The sequence below is a fragment of the Panthera onca genome, chromosome C2 (genome assembly GCF_046562875.1).
Source record: "Panthera onca isolate mPanOnc1 chromosome C2, mPanOnc1 haplotype 2, whole genome shotgun sequence".
NCBI lineage: Eukaryota > Metazoa > Chordata > Mammalia > Carnivora > Felidae > Panthera > Panthera onca.
Genome location: NC_138347.1, coordinates 67436237 through 67451958, shown reverse-complemented (window position 1 = coordinate 67451958; position 15722 = coordinate 67436237). Strand labels below are relative to the sequence as shown.

The 15722-nt window shown below is 34.4% G+C and overlaps 1 protein-coding gene across 9 annotated transcripts in view; it reads left to right on the top strand.

Annotated features, from left to right (window-relative positions):
- IQCB1 (IQ motif containing B1) overlaps positions 1-15722 on the top strand; it is a 64006-nt gene that overhangs the window by 3499 nt on the left and 44785 nt on the right. For all 9 annotated transcript variants that reach the window (XM_060639835.3, XM_060639838.3, XM_060639832.3 and 6 more), the window contains 5 exons: positions 1565-1674; positions 1907-2069; positions 4063-4192; positions 8742-8835; positions 13900-13999. In XM_060639835.3, the coding sequence (XP_060495818.1) occupies positions 1575-1674; positions 1907-2069; positions 4063-4192; positions 8742-8835; positions 13900-13999 (587 nt within the window). In that variant the 5' untranslated portion in view covers positions 1565-1574. The remainder of the gene's footprint in view (positions 1-1564; positions 1675-1906; positions 2070-4062; positions 4193-8741; positions 8836-13899; positions 14000-15722) is intronic.

Here is a 15722-nt window from a genome sequence, read left to right as displayed (position 1 = left end):
TCAAAGTTTATTTTTCATATCTGTAAAATGAGATGATTACAGCCTCTACCTCATAGTCTTGTGAGAAGTAAGATAATGTGTGCAAAAGCACTTAGTACAGTGCTTAGTTCATAGTAAAATACTTAATATATGTTGGCTTTTATTGTAAGTGAAGGTTGTACTTTTTGTTAAATAATGATACCGTTGAGCTTTGAGTGTGGTAAACAGCAAATTGAATTGGGATGTGTCTTATATTTAATTTTAAGGTAATTGATTTTATGGTGATGAAAAAGAATGAAATCTTGCCATTTGTAACAACTTGGTTGGAACTGGAGGGTATTATGCTAAACAAAATAAGTCAGAGAAAGATAACACATGATTTTACTCATGTGTGGAATTTGAGAAACTTAACAAGATCTTAGGGGAAGGGAAGGAACAAGAAGAGAAGAGACAGGGAGGCAAACCATAAGAGAACAAACTGAGGGTTGATGGGGGGGTGGGCAAAATGGGTGATGGACATTAAGGAGGGCACTTGTTGGGATGAGCACTGAGTGTTGTATGTAAGTTATGAATCACAGGATTCTACTCCTGAAGCCAAGACTACACTAATATGAGAATAATAATAATAATAACAAAGATAATTTGATTTACTATGCTATTTATTAATAAGCTTTTGTTATCTTATAATTACGTCCCATTTCTGAGTTGTGTGTTGGTCCCCAAGACCAACCCAAGGTTCAGTGATTCACTGGGAGGGCTGACACCTCTTAGGATATAGTCGTATTTGTGGCTGTGATTTACAGTGAAGGGATACAAAGCAAAATCAGCAAAGAGAAAAGGCAAATGGGGCAAAATCCAGAGGAAAACTGGTGCAAATTTCCAAAAGTCTTCTCCCAGTAGGTTCGTATAGGACACACTTAATTCTTCCTATAATGAACTGTCACATTTTGAAGTGTTGTCTACCAGGGAAGCTCACTAGATACTCAGTGATAAGGGTCTTTATTGGAGGTGGTCATATAGGCATCGTCTACTACCAAGTACCAGAATTCCAAGCTTTTGGAATGAGCAGGCATTCTGCATAAATCACATTGTTTTCACAAATACTTTAGGTACAGTGAGCCACTCTTGTTAGGGAATGGTGGAAACCCTTCTGAAATCCAAGTTCACCAGCCAGGGGCCAGTCTTGGCATCAGGCAAGGGCCAACTTTGTCTCAAGCTATGTTAGCTCTTTTCTGCACATTCAGTGTCTCTTTTATGATCAAAGAAATTAATTTCTATCCCAGGATTATTGTGCAGATTAGAGAGAGTGAATGTGGAGTATCTAGCACTGTTCCTGACTCCTAGTGTGCGATAAATAATACCTGCTGTAGCTGTCATAGTAAGTTATAGGAGTCTCTAGCTCTTTATAGGTATTCCAATTAGAAACATTAGAATCTCCTGTAAGGAAGAAATTGAAAAATCTATCCTTCACTTCTCAAAGCAAACAAAACAAATTTTATATTGAAACTATTTTTCAAACATTACTTAGGGAGCAAATGTTTTAGGGCTGTTTGACCTTTATCTTTCTGATTCTGTTAAAATATAGGCAATAAGAAATGAAACCAACAGGTACAGACCCAAGGATCTTATCTCTAGCTGCCGAAGTTGCAAACAGTCCTGAGCAGAATGTCCCTATTATACTGTTGAAGTTAAAAGGTAAGAAAATATTTTTGTGATTAGCTAACACTATTTAAGGAACAAAACAATTCCATCATGGGTATAGTTTTAGCATTTGTTTCTGATTTGTTCAGAAAAATCTTAACATTGTGATAAGAAAGTGCTATGTTTCCTTTTTAAAGTAAGTTTAGTTATTATTCAAACTATAAAAATATAAAAGTCTTGGATTTATTGAGCAGAAATAAGTATATCTTCTTTCCTTTTGCCTTAGAAATAATAAACAACACACCTTTAGGAAGCTCAGAGTTGAAGAAAATAAAACAAGATATATATTGTTATGACCTCATTCAGTATTGCCTTTTGGTCCTCAGTCAAGATTGTTCTCGAATCCAGGGTGGTTGGACTACAATTTCCCAGCTTACACAGATATTAAGGTAAAATGAAGCAATGAGTCCTCCTGTTCTTGAGGGATATAGTAGTAGATTCTCATTTTCAACATTTGCTTCTCTTTATTCATCTGCTTAACAAGAATTGGCAACCTTCTGTGGTAGGTTATGGTTGTACTTTTCCTCCTTTATACCATATATTACTCTTTGTAACTGTATTGGTGAATATTTCACTATCTAAAATTTTGCTACATAAGTCCTGTGAAGATGGTGATCACGTCTTTTGCTCACCACTGAGTCCCAAGTACTTAACAGACTCTTTATTCACTAAGGAATATATGAAGAAATGAAGATTTTTAAGGCACTGATTCTATACTGGAAAAACTTACAGTAGACATGGGATGACAGTCATGTGACTTTATCATACAAGGCTAAATGAAATAGGTGCTAAGATGAAAGATGTAAGCAAAGTACTATAGGAGAACAGATACAAAAGCTAGTCATTTTATGTTGTATTGATTTAGCTATCTCAATTGTATATTTCATTAGGTAACCAAAATCCTGTCCATAAAATTTAGAAGATCAAAATCTTTTATTTTTAAAGGAGATAATAAAATAAACCAGTTGTTCTCAGTGCCTAAGCCACTTTCTAATTAAGTAACTAAACACCTGTATTACTAATTGGAATCTTACCTTTCAAAATTGCTCATTCCTAATTTGTTACTACATAAAGGCTGGATTCAACATGTATAGTTAGAAAAAACTATTAACAGATACACATATCTTGGTGGAATCCAAGTCTTAAGAAATCCCCACGTATGGGGTGCCTGGGTGGCTCAGTCGGTTGAGCATCGAGCTTCAGCTCAGGTCATGATCTCAGTTTGTGGGTTTGAGCCCCACATCGGGCTCTGTGCTGACAGCTTAGAGCCTGGAGCCTGCTTCGAATTCTGTGTCTTCCTCTCTGTCTGCTCCTCCCCCGCTCATGCTCTGTCTCTCTCCTTCAAAAATAAATAAAAACATTAAAAAAAAATCCCCATGTTTGTGCATATACAAAAAACATAATTTTTTAAATTAATGTCCACAATCAAAGTAGGTACTCTTAAATAATTTTTAGGAATGAAAGTAAAAAGAGAAACTGATACATGTGAATGTTTGTCCATAAATTTTAGGATTGATGTGCAAAAACAAAAGTACATTGAGTGTCAACCAGCTAAATTTTAGCATACTCATATGTAGTCACTATTGCTTATCAGTGTCATCTTCACATGTTGAAAAGCCTGTAACAGCAGTGTTTACTCATTAGAGATCAGTCTTGGGTTGGGGACTCTTGTTAGTATTAGTCTACACCAATACTTTTTATTATCAAGAGCTTTGAATATACCCATTTCATATCTAGGGAGTGACTTTTATGTGAAGTTTCAAGAGGACTCATTTCTCTAAATGACTTTATCTACTTTAACATAAATTGTAAAGTGTCCCTAATAAAGCAAGGTTTTTGTGGTTTCCTTTTCTGATATAAGGAATGTGTAGTCAGATATTTTGCAGTTTAAGAAAATAGATCTATTGGAGAGTAGAATTGGTATTAGAGTATTTGATTTCTTCATCTGTCCCTTGTAGACTAATCCTACCCTGGGTATTTTTCAGCTATCAGATGTCTCAAAGGTATCAACACAAATGTTTTTCATGAATTAGACTCCCAAGGTATTGTATTGCTTTTAGAGTGTTTATAGCTCATTCACTGAAAACTTGCCTTGTTTCTCTTTATTGTGAATCAGGTGTATTTTGTTTCCCAAAAAGCTGACAAGTAGGTTTTTAGGACATATGAGTCCTAGCTCTCAGTACAGACAAAGTTCACACCACTGGACTTACTTCTCCAGAAAGTTGTAATGCTAATTTTCCAGCAAAAGTTCTTTATTGGCTTGACAACAAAAGAGATAACTAAAAATTCTCATTAAGGCACAGTGTTGTCTATAGAAGCTCTAGCATTCAACTGAAATTTATAATTAACACAAACAGTCACAGACTTGTGCTCTTATTTTAGTCATTGCTGTGTGGGCTTGGAGCCAGGAGAAGATGCAGAGGAATTTTACAATGAATTGCTTCCATCAGCTGCAGAAAATTTTCTGGTTTTGGGGAGGCGATTGCAAACATGTTTCATCAATGCAGCTAAGGTATATGTGTTTATTCAGGATTTTAATAGCCAAAATTCTTGAGAAGATGTTCCACATTATTTTTCACATGTGCAGTATTTGGCTGAAAGTACAATTAGAATAGTGGATCCAAACATTTTTGAAATTATAACCAAAAAAGCCTCTATGTGTGAAATTTTAAAGTGCTGGCTGAAGTGTACCATATGACTTTTTGAAGAATCTGCTTTGCTTCTCAACTTTGAGCAGCACCCATAGACATTTATTTCCATAGCATCTTTCTAAAATACACCTACTTAACAGTAGAGGAAAGTATTGTTCTGTGGCCCAGTACTTTTCTAATAGCTTCTGTGGCACAGAACAATAAAGGTGAACTTTCTATTTGATCTTTCAGATCTTCTGTAGTCAAAATATTTCAACTCAAACATAGGGCTTACTAAGTCCAGCAAGTATTTCTTGGGTGGATTGTGCTAAATGCTGTATGTACTATTTTTTTTTTAACCCACAGATTACTTAGAAATATGTTGCTTAATATCCAAATATTTGAGAATTTTCTGTTTTTAAAGTTTTTATTCAAATTCCAGTTAGTTAACATGCAGTGTAATATTAGTTTCAAGTGTACAGTTTAGTGAGTCAACTTTCCATATAACACCTGGTGCTCATCACAAGTGCACTCCTTAATCCCCATCACCTATTTAACCCATCCTCCCACCCACCTCCCCTCTGGTAACCATCAGTTTGTTCTCTATAGTTGAGTCTTTCTTGGTTTGCCCCTCTCTTTCCCTCCATGATTGTTTTATTTTTAAATTCCACATATGAGTGAATTTTCTTGATATTTTATTGTTACTAATTTCTACTTTAATTCTATTGTGGTCAGATAACATACTCTGTATCATTTCAATCCTTTGAAATTTTTTCAGACTTGTTTTATGGCACTTTTATCTTGGTGAATGTTTCATTACAAGCAGTCCTTGCTTTGCACAGTGCTATCTTGATTGAAACTCATGCATATCAGAAACATGTAAAGATTTTGATATGGCACAAGTTTCATTTAACATGGTACCATGCAAAAAGTAAGGACTGCCTGTATACTTGAATGTGAACTCTGTTGTGTGGAATGTTCTGTGAATATCAGATCAATTTAGTTATAATACTTAAAGAAGTCGTAAGTGTACACAGCTGAAACTTCTTTATCTTGTAATATTTCTTGGCTATATGTACATTTGGCCTACTGCTATATTAAATTTTGAACAGATTAACAACTTTTGGGAGTTATGAAGAAAAATAACTGGGTCATCAAGGGATATTAAATTTCATTTGAGGTGCTTGAAGTATAAAGAATAGACATAGTCTTATACTTAACACCTAGGCTAATAAAGTCGGCAAGATATTTAGATATTTCTTTAGGAAACATAAGACAGCTCTATTTTTAATTTAAAAAACAACAAATTAAAAAATTATGAATGAAATTGAATGAGACATACAATATGGATGAGATAGTAGTTTGAGTATAAGAAGTATTGTTGACAGGGGCACCTTGGTGGTTCAGTTGGTTAAGCATCCAACTTCGGCTCAGGTCATGATCTCGCGGTTTGTGAGTTCGAGCCCCATGTTGGGCTGTGTGCTCTCAGCTCAGAACCTGGATCCGGCTTTGAATTCTGTGTCTCCCTCTCTCTCTGCCCCTCTCCTGCCTATACTGTGTGTGTGTGTCTCTCAAAAATAAGTAAACATTAAAAAAAATTTGTTTTAAACTATTGTTGACAGAGAATTTAACTTAGTAGTAGAGTATATAGGCTTTCTATGTAATAATAGGTCACAAATTCTTCCAGCATCTCCATTGGCATTTTGAGGTTGGTAGCAATAAATAAATTTTATATATTTCTAGACTTAATTCAAGTCAGTTAAAGCAGCACAAACTATGGGAATTTGTGTTAGACTTGATTTCTTTTCCTGGCTGTGCCACAAATTAACTATGGGTTCTTGGGCAGATGACTTGATTTCACTGTACCTGTTTTCTCCTTTGTAAAATGATTTCTTTTTTCTTTTAAATTTTTTTTAACGTTTTATTTATTTTTGAGATAGGGAGAGACAGAGCATGAACAGGGGAGGGTCAGAGAGAGGGAGACACAGAATCTGAAACAGGCTCCAGGCTCTGAGCTGTCAGCACAGAGCCCGACGTGGGGCTTGAACTCATGGACCGCGAGATCATGACCTGAGCCAAAGGCGGCCGCTTAACCGACTGAGCCACCCTTCTTTTAAATTTTTTTAAGGTTTGTTTATTTTTGAAGGAGAGACAGAGTGTGAGTGGGGGAGGAGCAGAAAGAGAGGGAGACACAGAACCTGAAACAGGCTCCAGGCTCTGAGCTGTCAGCACAGAGCCTGACGATGGGGAGGCTCGAACTCACAAACTGTGAGATCATGACCCTTAACTGACTGAGCCACCCAGGCGTCCCTGTAAAATAATTTCTATCTCATGAATAGCTCAGACCATTAAGACAGCTTTATGTTTTCTTGAGAGTATTTTTATTTAATATTAGGGGCAATAGTAATTACGGTCTTTTCATTTACGTAGTCCTTTAAAACTTTTCATAATACTTTCCTATTCTTTATTATGGTATTTGTATAGAAAGGAAAACTCCTTCAGTAATACATTAAAGGGGGTAAACTACAGCAAAAGAGGGCCACTTTACCACAGAACAAAATGAAAATAGATAAAAAGGAGATTACAGGGGTGTCTGGGTGGCTCAGTCGGTTAAGCATCCAACTCTTAATTTTGGCTCAGGTCATGTTCCCAGGATGGTGGGATCGAGCCCCATGTCAGACTCTGTGCTGAGTGTGGAGCCTGCTTAAGATTCTCTCTCTCTCTTTCTTAAATAATAAAAAAAAAGATTACAAGAAAACTGAATTTATAAGTTTTATCTACCTAAGTGTTTCCCAATCAAAAAAATATTGGGGGCACCTGGGTGGTTCAGTCAGTTAAGCATCCAACTTTGGCTCATGTCACGGTTCACTGGTGAGTTTGAGATGTGCCTTGGGCTCTGCACTAACAATGTGAAGCCTGCTTGGATCCTCTGTCTCCCTCTCTCTGCCCCGCCCCTGCTCATGTGCTCACATGTGTGCTCTTTCTAAAAAATAAATAAACATTAAAAAAAAAAAAAGCCAAACTCATAGTCTAAAGAACCAAACACATTAAAAAAATTTTTTTTTAATAAGCTGACATATAGGTATTAGATCACATGGTGGGACATACACAGAATGATCTGGCCTAAACTGCAAACTGGTTAAAATATACACACGTACACATACATTTACATACTGCCATAAGAAAAATACCTACCCCAAAATTTTGAAGTGACTTAGGGTAAATTTTGTTAACCAGTCTCAGAAGCCATGAATTTATGGGTGGCATTATCTAATGGGTTTTTTAAGGAAAAAAGGAAGTCTAAGGGCTCTGCACTATTCTTTGAGATTGACAACAATGAAGATTACCACGCTCTTTCTGCTGTGTCTTTTGGTGAAACTGGCAAAGGCACTTTACTGGACTAAAGTATTTCTTGACCTAATGCGACATTTCTTTCTTTTTTAGATTTTGGTTTTTTTGATTGTTGTTGTATTTAAGCACATGTCTATTTAAGCACCTACCTAACCCTGTGCTAAAATAATAGGAAGAACATGCTTTTATTATTATAATAATCATTGCAATCATAATGCCTTTGCTGTTGTGATTGTTACTTTTGTGCTAGAGTACAAATTTAAGACCTGGGTAAAATTAGTGGCCTTTATACAACTTTCCACTGAAGTTACATGGCCAGTAAATGACAGAATTGTGAACAAAATCTGTTTCTTATTTGCTATTATGACATATATTCTAATATACTAATCACCCTATTTTCCAGAAAGGAAGAATCAGAAAAAATTGTCATTTATTTGTAGAATAAATACTGATTGAACACGTACTATGTTTGGAACTTTTTTAGACACTGAATGTCTAATGGAGAGCCAAGTAACTTGGTCTCTGCTCTCATGGAGTTATAGATTAGAAGCTGCAACTGAAATGTGCTAATAATAATGCTTTACATGCTGACATCTACATTTGCATATAACAGTGATTTTCAAACCTAACTGCATAATCAAATCAGCCACCTAACTTTGTAAAAATACAGATGTTCAGACTTTGACTTTGGAGATTCAAATTGTTTGGGTTAAAGCCTGTACATGGATATACTATATTTAATTTTAAAAAAAGCTCCACAGTGATTCTGATGCATAGCCAGTGTTGAGAAATCCTAATATATCAACTTGTAGTTCTTATACAGTTTATATATTGTCTCATTTGACCTCTGGGTAACAACCATTTCTCTAGTAAGTAGAGTAGGTAGGTATCGCCAGCCTGTAACACAAGTTTTATAAATTAAGAAACTAAAGGCTACAAGATCATAAATAACTAAGTAAGATCCAGCAACCAGGTTCTCTTGATTCCCCCTGAGAGAAGTTTCTCTTCTTTTTTTTTTTTTTTAAATAAAGCAATTACAGAAAAGTAAATTGGGTTTGTGTTTGTGTTATGTGTATTAAGGGGGAAGAAAAAGATGAATTACTACGCTTTTTCCAAATTGTGACTGATTCTCTCTTCTGGCTTTTGGGAGGCCATGTTCAACTCATCCAAAATGGTAAGAGAAAAGATTTTTAAGGTAACTGATAATCATTGTAAAGTACCTGCTAACAGCTTTTTTTTTTCAAAAATAAATATCTCATTAACTATACAGATAACCACAGTTAAATGGAACTACGTTGAAATAACCACACACACACAAAAATAAAAGCCCATCTGTACATTCCAGTTTTAAATAGTCAACATCGACGATGTGAATATTAAGGAGAAAATTGCTTAAATATTATTTAAATATAATTTTTTCTTAGCTCTTACTATTTAGCAAATCAAAGATAAGGATTAATGATAATTTTTTAATTTTTTTTAAAGTTTTATTTTTTAATTTACGTCCAAGTTAGTTAGCATATAGTGCAACAATGATTTCAGGAATAGATTCCTTAATGCCCCTTACCCATTTAGCCCATCCCCCCCACAACCCCTCCAATAACCCTCTGTTTGTTCTCCATATTTAAGAGTCTCTTATATTTTGTCTGCTTCTCTGTTTCTATATTATTTTTGCTTCTCTTCCCTTATGTTCCTCTGTTTTGTATCTTCAAGTCCTCAAATTAGTGAAGTCGTATGCTATTTATCTTTCTCTAATTTTGCTTAGCATAATACCCTCTAGTTCCATCCACATAACTGCAAATGACAAGATTTCATTCTTTTTGATTGCCGAGTAATACTCAGCAAGTATACTTGTATGTATATATATATATATATATATATATATATATATATATATACCACATCTTGTGTGTATATATATATATATATATATATATATATATACCACATCTTCTTTATCCATTCATCCATCGATGGACATCTGGGCTCTTTCCCTACTTTGGCTATTGTTGATAGAACTGCTGTAAACATTGGGGTGCACGTGCCCCTGCGAAACAGCACACCTGTATCCCTTGGATAAATACCTACTAGTGCAATTGCTGGGTCATAGGGTAGTTCTATTTTTAATTTTTTGAGGAACCTCCATACTGTTTTCCAGAGTGGCTGCATCAGTTTGCATTCCCACCAGCAGTGCAAAAGAGATCCTCTGTCTCCACATCCTCGCCAACATCTGTTGTTGCCTGAGTTGTTCATTTTAGCCATTCTGACAGGTGTGAGGTGGTATCTCATTGTGGTTTTGATTTGTATTTCCCTCATGATGAGTGATGTTGAGCATTTTTTCATGTGTCGGTTGGCCATCTGGAAGTCTTCTTTGGATGATAATTTTAGCAACTTAGAGAAAATGTTCTTTTCTAAGCTCCAAAGATTGCATCTGTATTTTAGATTTAGTGTGAGAGAAATCCCTATGTACAGAGCATATATGATTTAATTCATAGCCTAACTATTCATGTAGGAGTAAGCTTTTATATATTGACATTTTACTGAACTTGATAGTTATTTTATAGGATATTTCTACACTTGAGAAATATAAACATGTGTTTTATGTTTTCTTAAGACTGGGGAAGTAATCTTTAATGATAATTGTGGCAACATTCTATCCTTTTGAAAGATTTAATCTAAGATAAATGTAACTATAAGAAAAATATAAGAATACTGACTTTTTTTAGAAGGTGAAAATAGAATTGAATTCTTATTTTTAATTTAATTTTTTCAGAATATTATGCATGCACATAAAGAATCAAATAGTTCTATAAGGATTGTTAAAAACAAACCCTGGCCCTTGTGCCTCACTTCATTTCCCATTTTCCAAAGGCAGCAACTAATTATTGCAACAATTATTGCAACTAATACTTTGGGTGGTTATATCCTTTTGAAACTAAGTAGACCCAGAAACCAGGTCCTCTGAAACCTTGATGAATAGTCTCTCTCCCACTCTCTCTCTCTCTCTTTTTTTTTTTTTTAAATACTTAGTTACTTCCTTTTCTTTTAAAGCATTATCTATTAATTTCCCATTATGAAACAAATATTATAAAGTTTTCAATTTAAACAACTGTTTTACCAAAAATATAAAGTACTTAGTTTTACTATACTATAATGGGTGGTAAAAGGCCTAGTAAAATGAGAGATAGCAAGAGAGAGAATACTTGAATAACTTTTAAAATATGCTGTTTTTTTTCTTCCAGAAATAGTAATGACAACAAATGTGACTGTTCCTCAGGTTATTCTGTAGATTTAAAATATCAATAAAGTTTGTATTAAAACTAAATTACATGGTTGTGAGATTCATATACAAAAAAATAAATGGGTACAAAATTGGGGTCTCCTATAACCTTTCTCTCTAAAAAGAATCAGCTCTTATAGAAATGGCAGACTAAAGGTCTGAGACAGAAAATATGCAAGGTATTTTGTATACCAGATAGAAAGGAAGCAAGCAAAATTTATTGGGATTATAAAAAATAAAACAAGTTAATAAAAACACACACACACAATTTATTGGGATTCTGTGAAAAGGATTCAGGAGCCAAAATAAGGAGGCTTCTATTAGCCAAAAATGGGAAATTAGAACAGTAATAAGGATAATAACTACTGAGGATAAAAATATATCAACTATTTAAAAAATTACCATTAAAGTCTACTAGGGAACCAATTCATTTTGAAAACTGGTAAATGAAGAATCCAGAGTTTCTCTTGCCTTTTCTTATGTCTTGATGAGGAGAAATTTCTCTTTATAAAACTATTCCAATAGGTGAAAAAGGTAAGATAGATATTGCCATTGTACAACTGTTAGTAAGTGAACAGATTTAGGAATTAATCATCCATCACTGTCAAAATTTGAGAAGTACCTCCTAATGGCTCAACATAACCTCACATATGAAATGTAGATGTCAAAAATTCAAACCTGAATCATTTTGATCCTCTAGCTCCAATGACCCATTTATAGAAGGTCAGAGAAACACTAAATTACACCCCAGGAATGCAGTTAACAAATCTAGACCATGGGAACCTCCTAAGACAATTGATATAGTTTTGTCAACAAATAAATTCTAAGAAAAAAAAGAATCCATAGTTTAAAAGAAATTTGAAAGATAACCAGTTACTATGTATAATATTTGTAATTGTGGAACTTATTTATATCTTGATTCAAACAAACTTTAAAAATCCACAAAATAATTGGAAATTGGAGCACTGACTGGATATCTGATAAAATTAAATCATTATTCGGGGCTTCTGGGTGGCTCCATCGGTTGGGCGTCCGACTTCGGCTCAGGTCTTGATCATGATTTCATGGTCAGGTCATGATCTCATGAGCCCCGCTTGGAGCCTGGAGCCTGTTTCAGATTCTGTGTCTCCCTCTCTGCTCCTCCCCTGCTCACACTCTGTCTCTGTCTCAAAAATGAATAAACATTAAAAAGAAAAAAAAAACATTCAGTTTAGATATGGTTATGTTTTATTTTTTAATCATATCTTTTGGGAGTATATCTTGAAGTATTTGTGGATAAAATAATTGATGTATTGGATTAGCTTCAAAATAAAATGGGAGGCTGGAAGTGGATAGGCTTGGTGAAAGATGATTGGTCATAAGTTGATCATTGTTAAAGTTGAATGCATGTAGAATCATGATTTATTCTCTCTACTCTTGTGAAGGTTTGAAGCATTCATTATAAGAAGGTTAATTAAATGGGCACAAGTATTTTTGTTTGGGGGACCAAATAGTTATCTCACACTCAATAAAAACAACTACACTTGAAAAACAGAACAGAGGCTCCAAATATAAATTCTGTAATAATATAAAACAGTGTAAAAATAAGATGGAATGACTAAAATTATTTTAGCATAACTTTTTCCAGTATAGAAAAAAGATGAGCTCATACACACACACACGCATACACACACTCTGCATATCACGAGTTCAGTGAATTCAGAATTACAAAGAGTTACTAAGGGCAAGGCATAGTCAGTTAAGCATCTGACTTTGGCTCAGGTCATGATCTCACAGTTCATGAGTTCTAGCCCTACTTTGAGTGAGCTGGAGCCCTGCTTTGGGTGAGCACAAGCCCCACTTCAGTTGAGTCCTGCTTCTCTCTCTATCTGTCTCCCCCTCACTCACACCCTCTCTCTCTCTGAAATTAATTAATTAAAAAGAGTTACTAATAAAACATCTTTAAGTAGACAAAAAGGAAATAATATACTTATTCCAGTTATAAAAAAGAAGTCTTTTACTGTTGAAGTAATAGAAAATAAGAAGCCATAGAAATATTTAATAGTGGAATTTTTTTTGAAGTTGCTAAATGTTAAAAAAATTGATGTTTAGTAAAATATTGAAATATTGGACTTTGTAAATGGAAAAACAGTAATTAGTATGTGAAAGAAATCAATATATTCTTTCAGGAGAAAGAAGAGGCAAAGAGTAAAGTTGTTTTGTGGAAGCTAGGATAGTATTCACAGAATTGCCTTGCCTGCACACCTGATCCCACTTTAATTGTAATTCTGATCAGTTAATGGAGAAGGGAGTAGAAACTGACATTTACTGGGAACCTATTCAGTAGGGTAGGTTGTAGGACATTCATCAGTAATCTATGAGAGAGCTATTCTTGTTTTACAGTTGAAGAAATGGGAGTTCTGAGAGGTTAAGCAACTTACAGAAGCATCCAGTGTCAGGTCTTCAAAACTGGCTTCTCAGAACCTAAAAATTATAAACCAATAAAAACAAACGTTGTTTTGTAAATGATAATTTCATTATTATTTAAGACAAAATGTTAGCAAACATGTATATTATATAACAATTGTTTTAAGGATGTAAGCCACTGTTTACAGTCATATGTACCGTTTCCATTCCTTCATATTCTCTTTTCTTCACAGGAAATTTGATTTTATTCACTGAAATTTATTGCTAGAAAGATTCCAATTTAGGATATGTTTTGTTTTATTTCTCATTTAATGGGAGATAACAGTAGAGTCTTAGGGTAGTATTTGTGGATGCTTTCTGTTTATAACTTTCATAAAATGGAATCACTTTTTTATGGTTACTGAAACTGCCCATCTTAAAATCTTCTTTATTGTAAAGTATACAAAGGCAGGTATTTTAGTAGAAATGGTCATGCTTGGATTTGGTTTTGAAAGTAAATGAATCTCGATTGTATCATAGAATCTTTGTTTTAATTTTTTTCTCTTCTTTTAGTACTACAAAGTGATCATTTCTTACACTTACTGCAAACTGACAACCTTCAAATAGGATCTACAGTCATGACTATGCTACAGAACATACTACAAATCAACAGGTGATTTGGTTTTACAAAGTGTTTATTAAAGTATTTATAATTTTTAACTTTTGGTACAGAAGCATTACCAGTTTTATTCCAATTTTGCTGAAATCATCAATTACTTATGACTTGTACATGATACTTCAAGAACTCTGTTACTACCATTGTCTTTCAGAAAAAAGAATATAAAATACCATAAAAGACTGGAAATTAATTATTGAATTGGTATCTCAGAGCTTAAGAAGTTTGTAGACAATCTCAGGCTTAGAGAAGAAATATTTATGGTGCTATCTGAACAAAAATATTGAGACCACAATAAAAAAATGCTTAATCATATATTTATTTAGCAAACTGCAAGCTTACCATTATGCCAGGTGCTTTTCTTAGAATGGCATAAAAGAACTGATAGACAGTTTTTCCAGATTAAAATGGAAAAAGAACTATACACACTTATAATAATTGATTCTTCCAGTTCAGTATGGATTTATTAAATGTCTAAAGTGTCAACTATGTGTGTCATTGGGTTCCCAAAGTTGATTAAGATAAAAAATTTGCTTTCAGATAGCTTACAGTATAGCAGGAGACCAACCCACAGACATGATTATATTATAGCATATTAAGTTACAGTTATAAAGGTGTGCACAAGTGTTAGGCTCCTAACCAAAACCAAGGGGTGATACTTCCTCAATATGGTGACACCTGAGGAGAAACTTTAAGAATGAAAAATTAGCTGGAGAGGAAGAAGAGAAAGGCAGAGGTAATAACGTAAGCAAATGCACAAAGAAATAACATGATATGGATGAAAAGTAGGTACAATTCATCATTGCTGGCATCTACAGTTTGGCATGTGGAGGTGACTAACAAGTTCTGCAGACTTAAGTCATGAAGAGCTTATATGTTGTGTTAAGGAAATTTAATCTTAGGAAATGGGACTATTAACAGATTTTTAAAGTGGATTAAAATAAGTGTATTTCACTTACATTACTCAGGTCACTATGTGGAGGAAGAATTTAAGGGGGACAAAACTCTAGACAAAGAAGGCAATTAGAGGAAGCAACTACAGTAATCCAAGTGAAGTAATAAAATTTTGGCCTTGGGCACTGGTACCAAATAGATTAAAAAAATATTTTAAAAACTAATGAAAACCATCAAGACTTTACTTCCACTTGTGATTGAAATGGAATAATTGAAATGGATTTACCCTACCACTTGAAGAAAACAAACACCAGGAAAAACGTAAAACAACAGTTTTCAGGAAACTGGACTTAAGTCAGTGAAAGAAAAGTGAGCCCTAAGAGAAAGGAATTAATAGGGTGAACCTAATAATTACTTTAACTCCTAGCATTGAGAGGGTTTCCAGACTGTGGCACAGGGAGGGGTATCCTAGCCAGGCTGAGTTGAAAAGGTAGAGGTGAGAGTCGGGGGAGAACAAAATAGCTGGAGTTCATAAGACAGAACACCAAAGAAAAGAGCTACATGCAGAGAGAGCCCCAGAAATCAGAGTCTCCTTCAAGTATTTGATAGAGTACTGATTGGCATATACATGTGAAGAAACTACTCAATGTCTGCGAAAACAATAATCCAAAACTATGAAAAGGAACAGCATCAGAAGTTCACACAGAGCCAAGAATATTGCCTGACTCCCAACAGCCAGGTGGAAAACCTCATGAGTAACAGAACATTGAGTACTCAGTAAGGTTTCATCTCAGTAGTGGGGGGATAATTAGCACTAGATTGAACA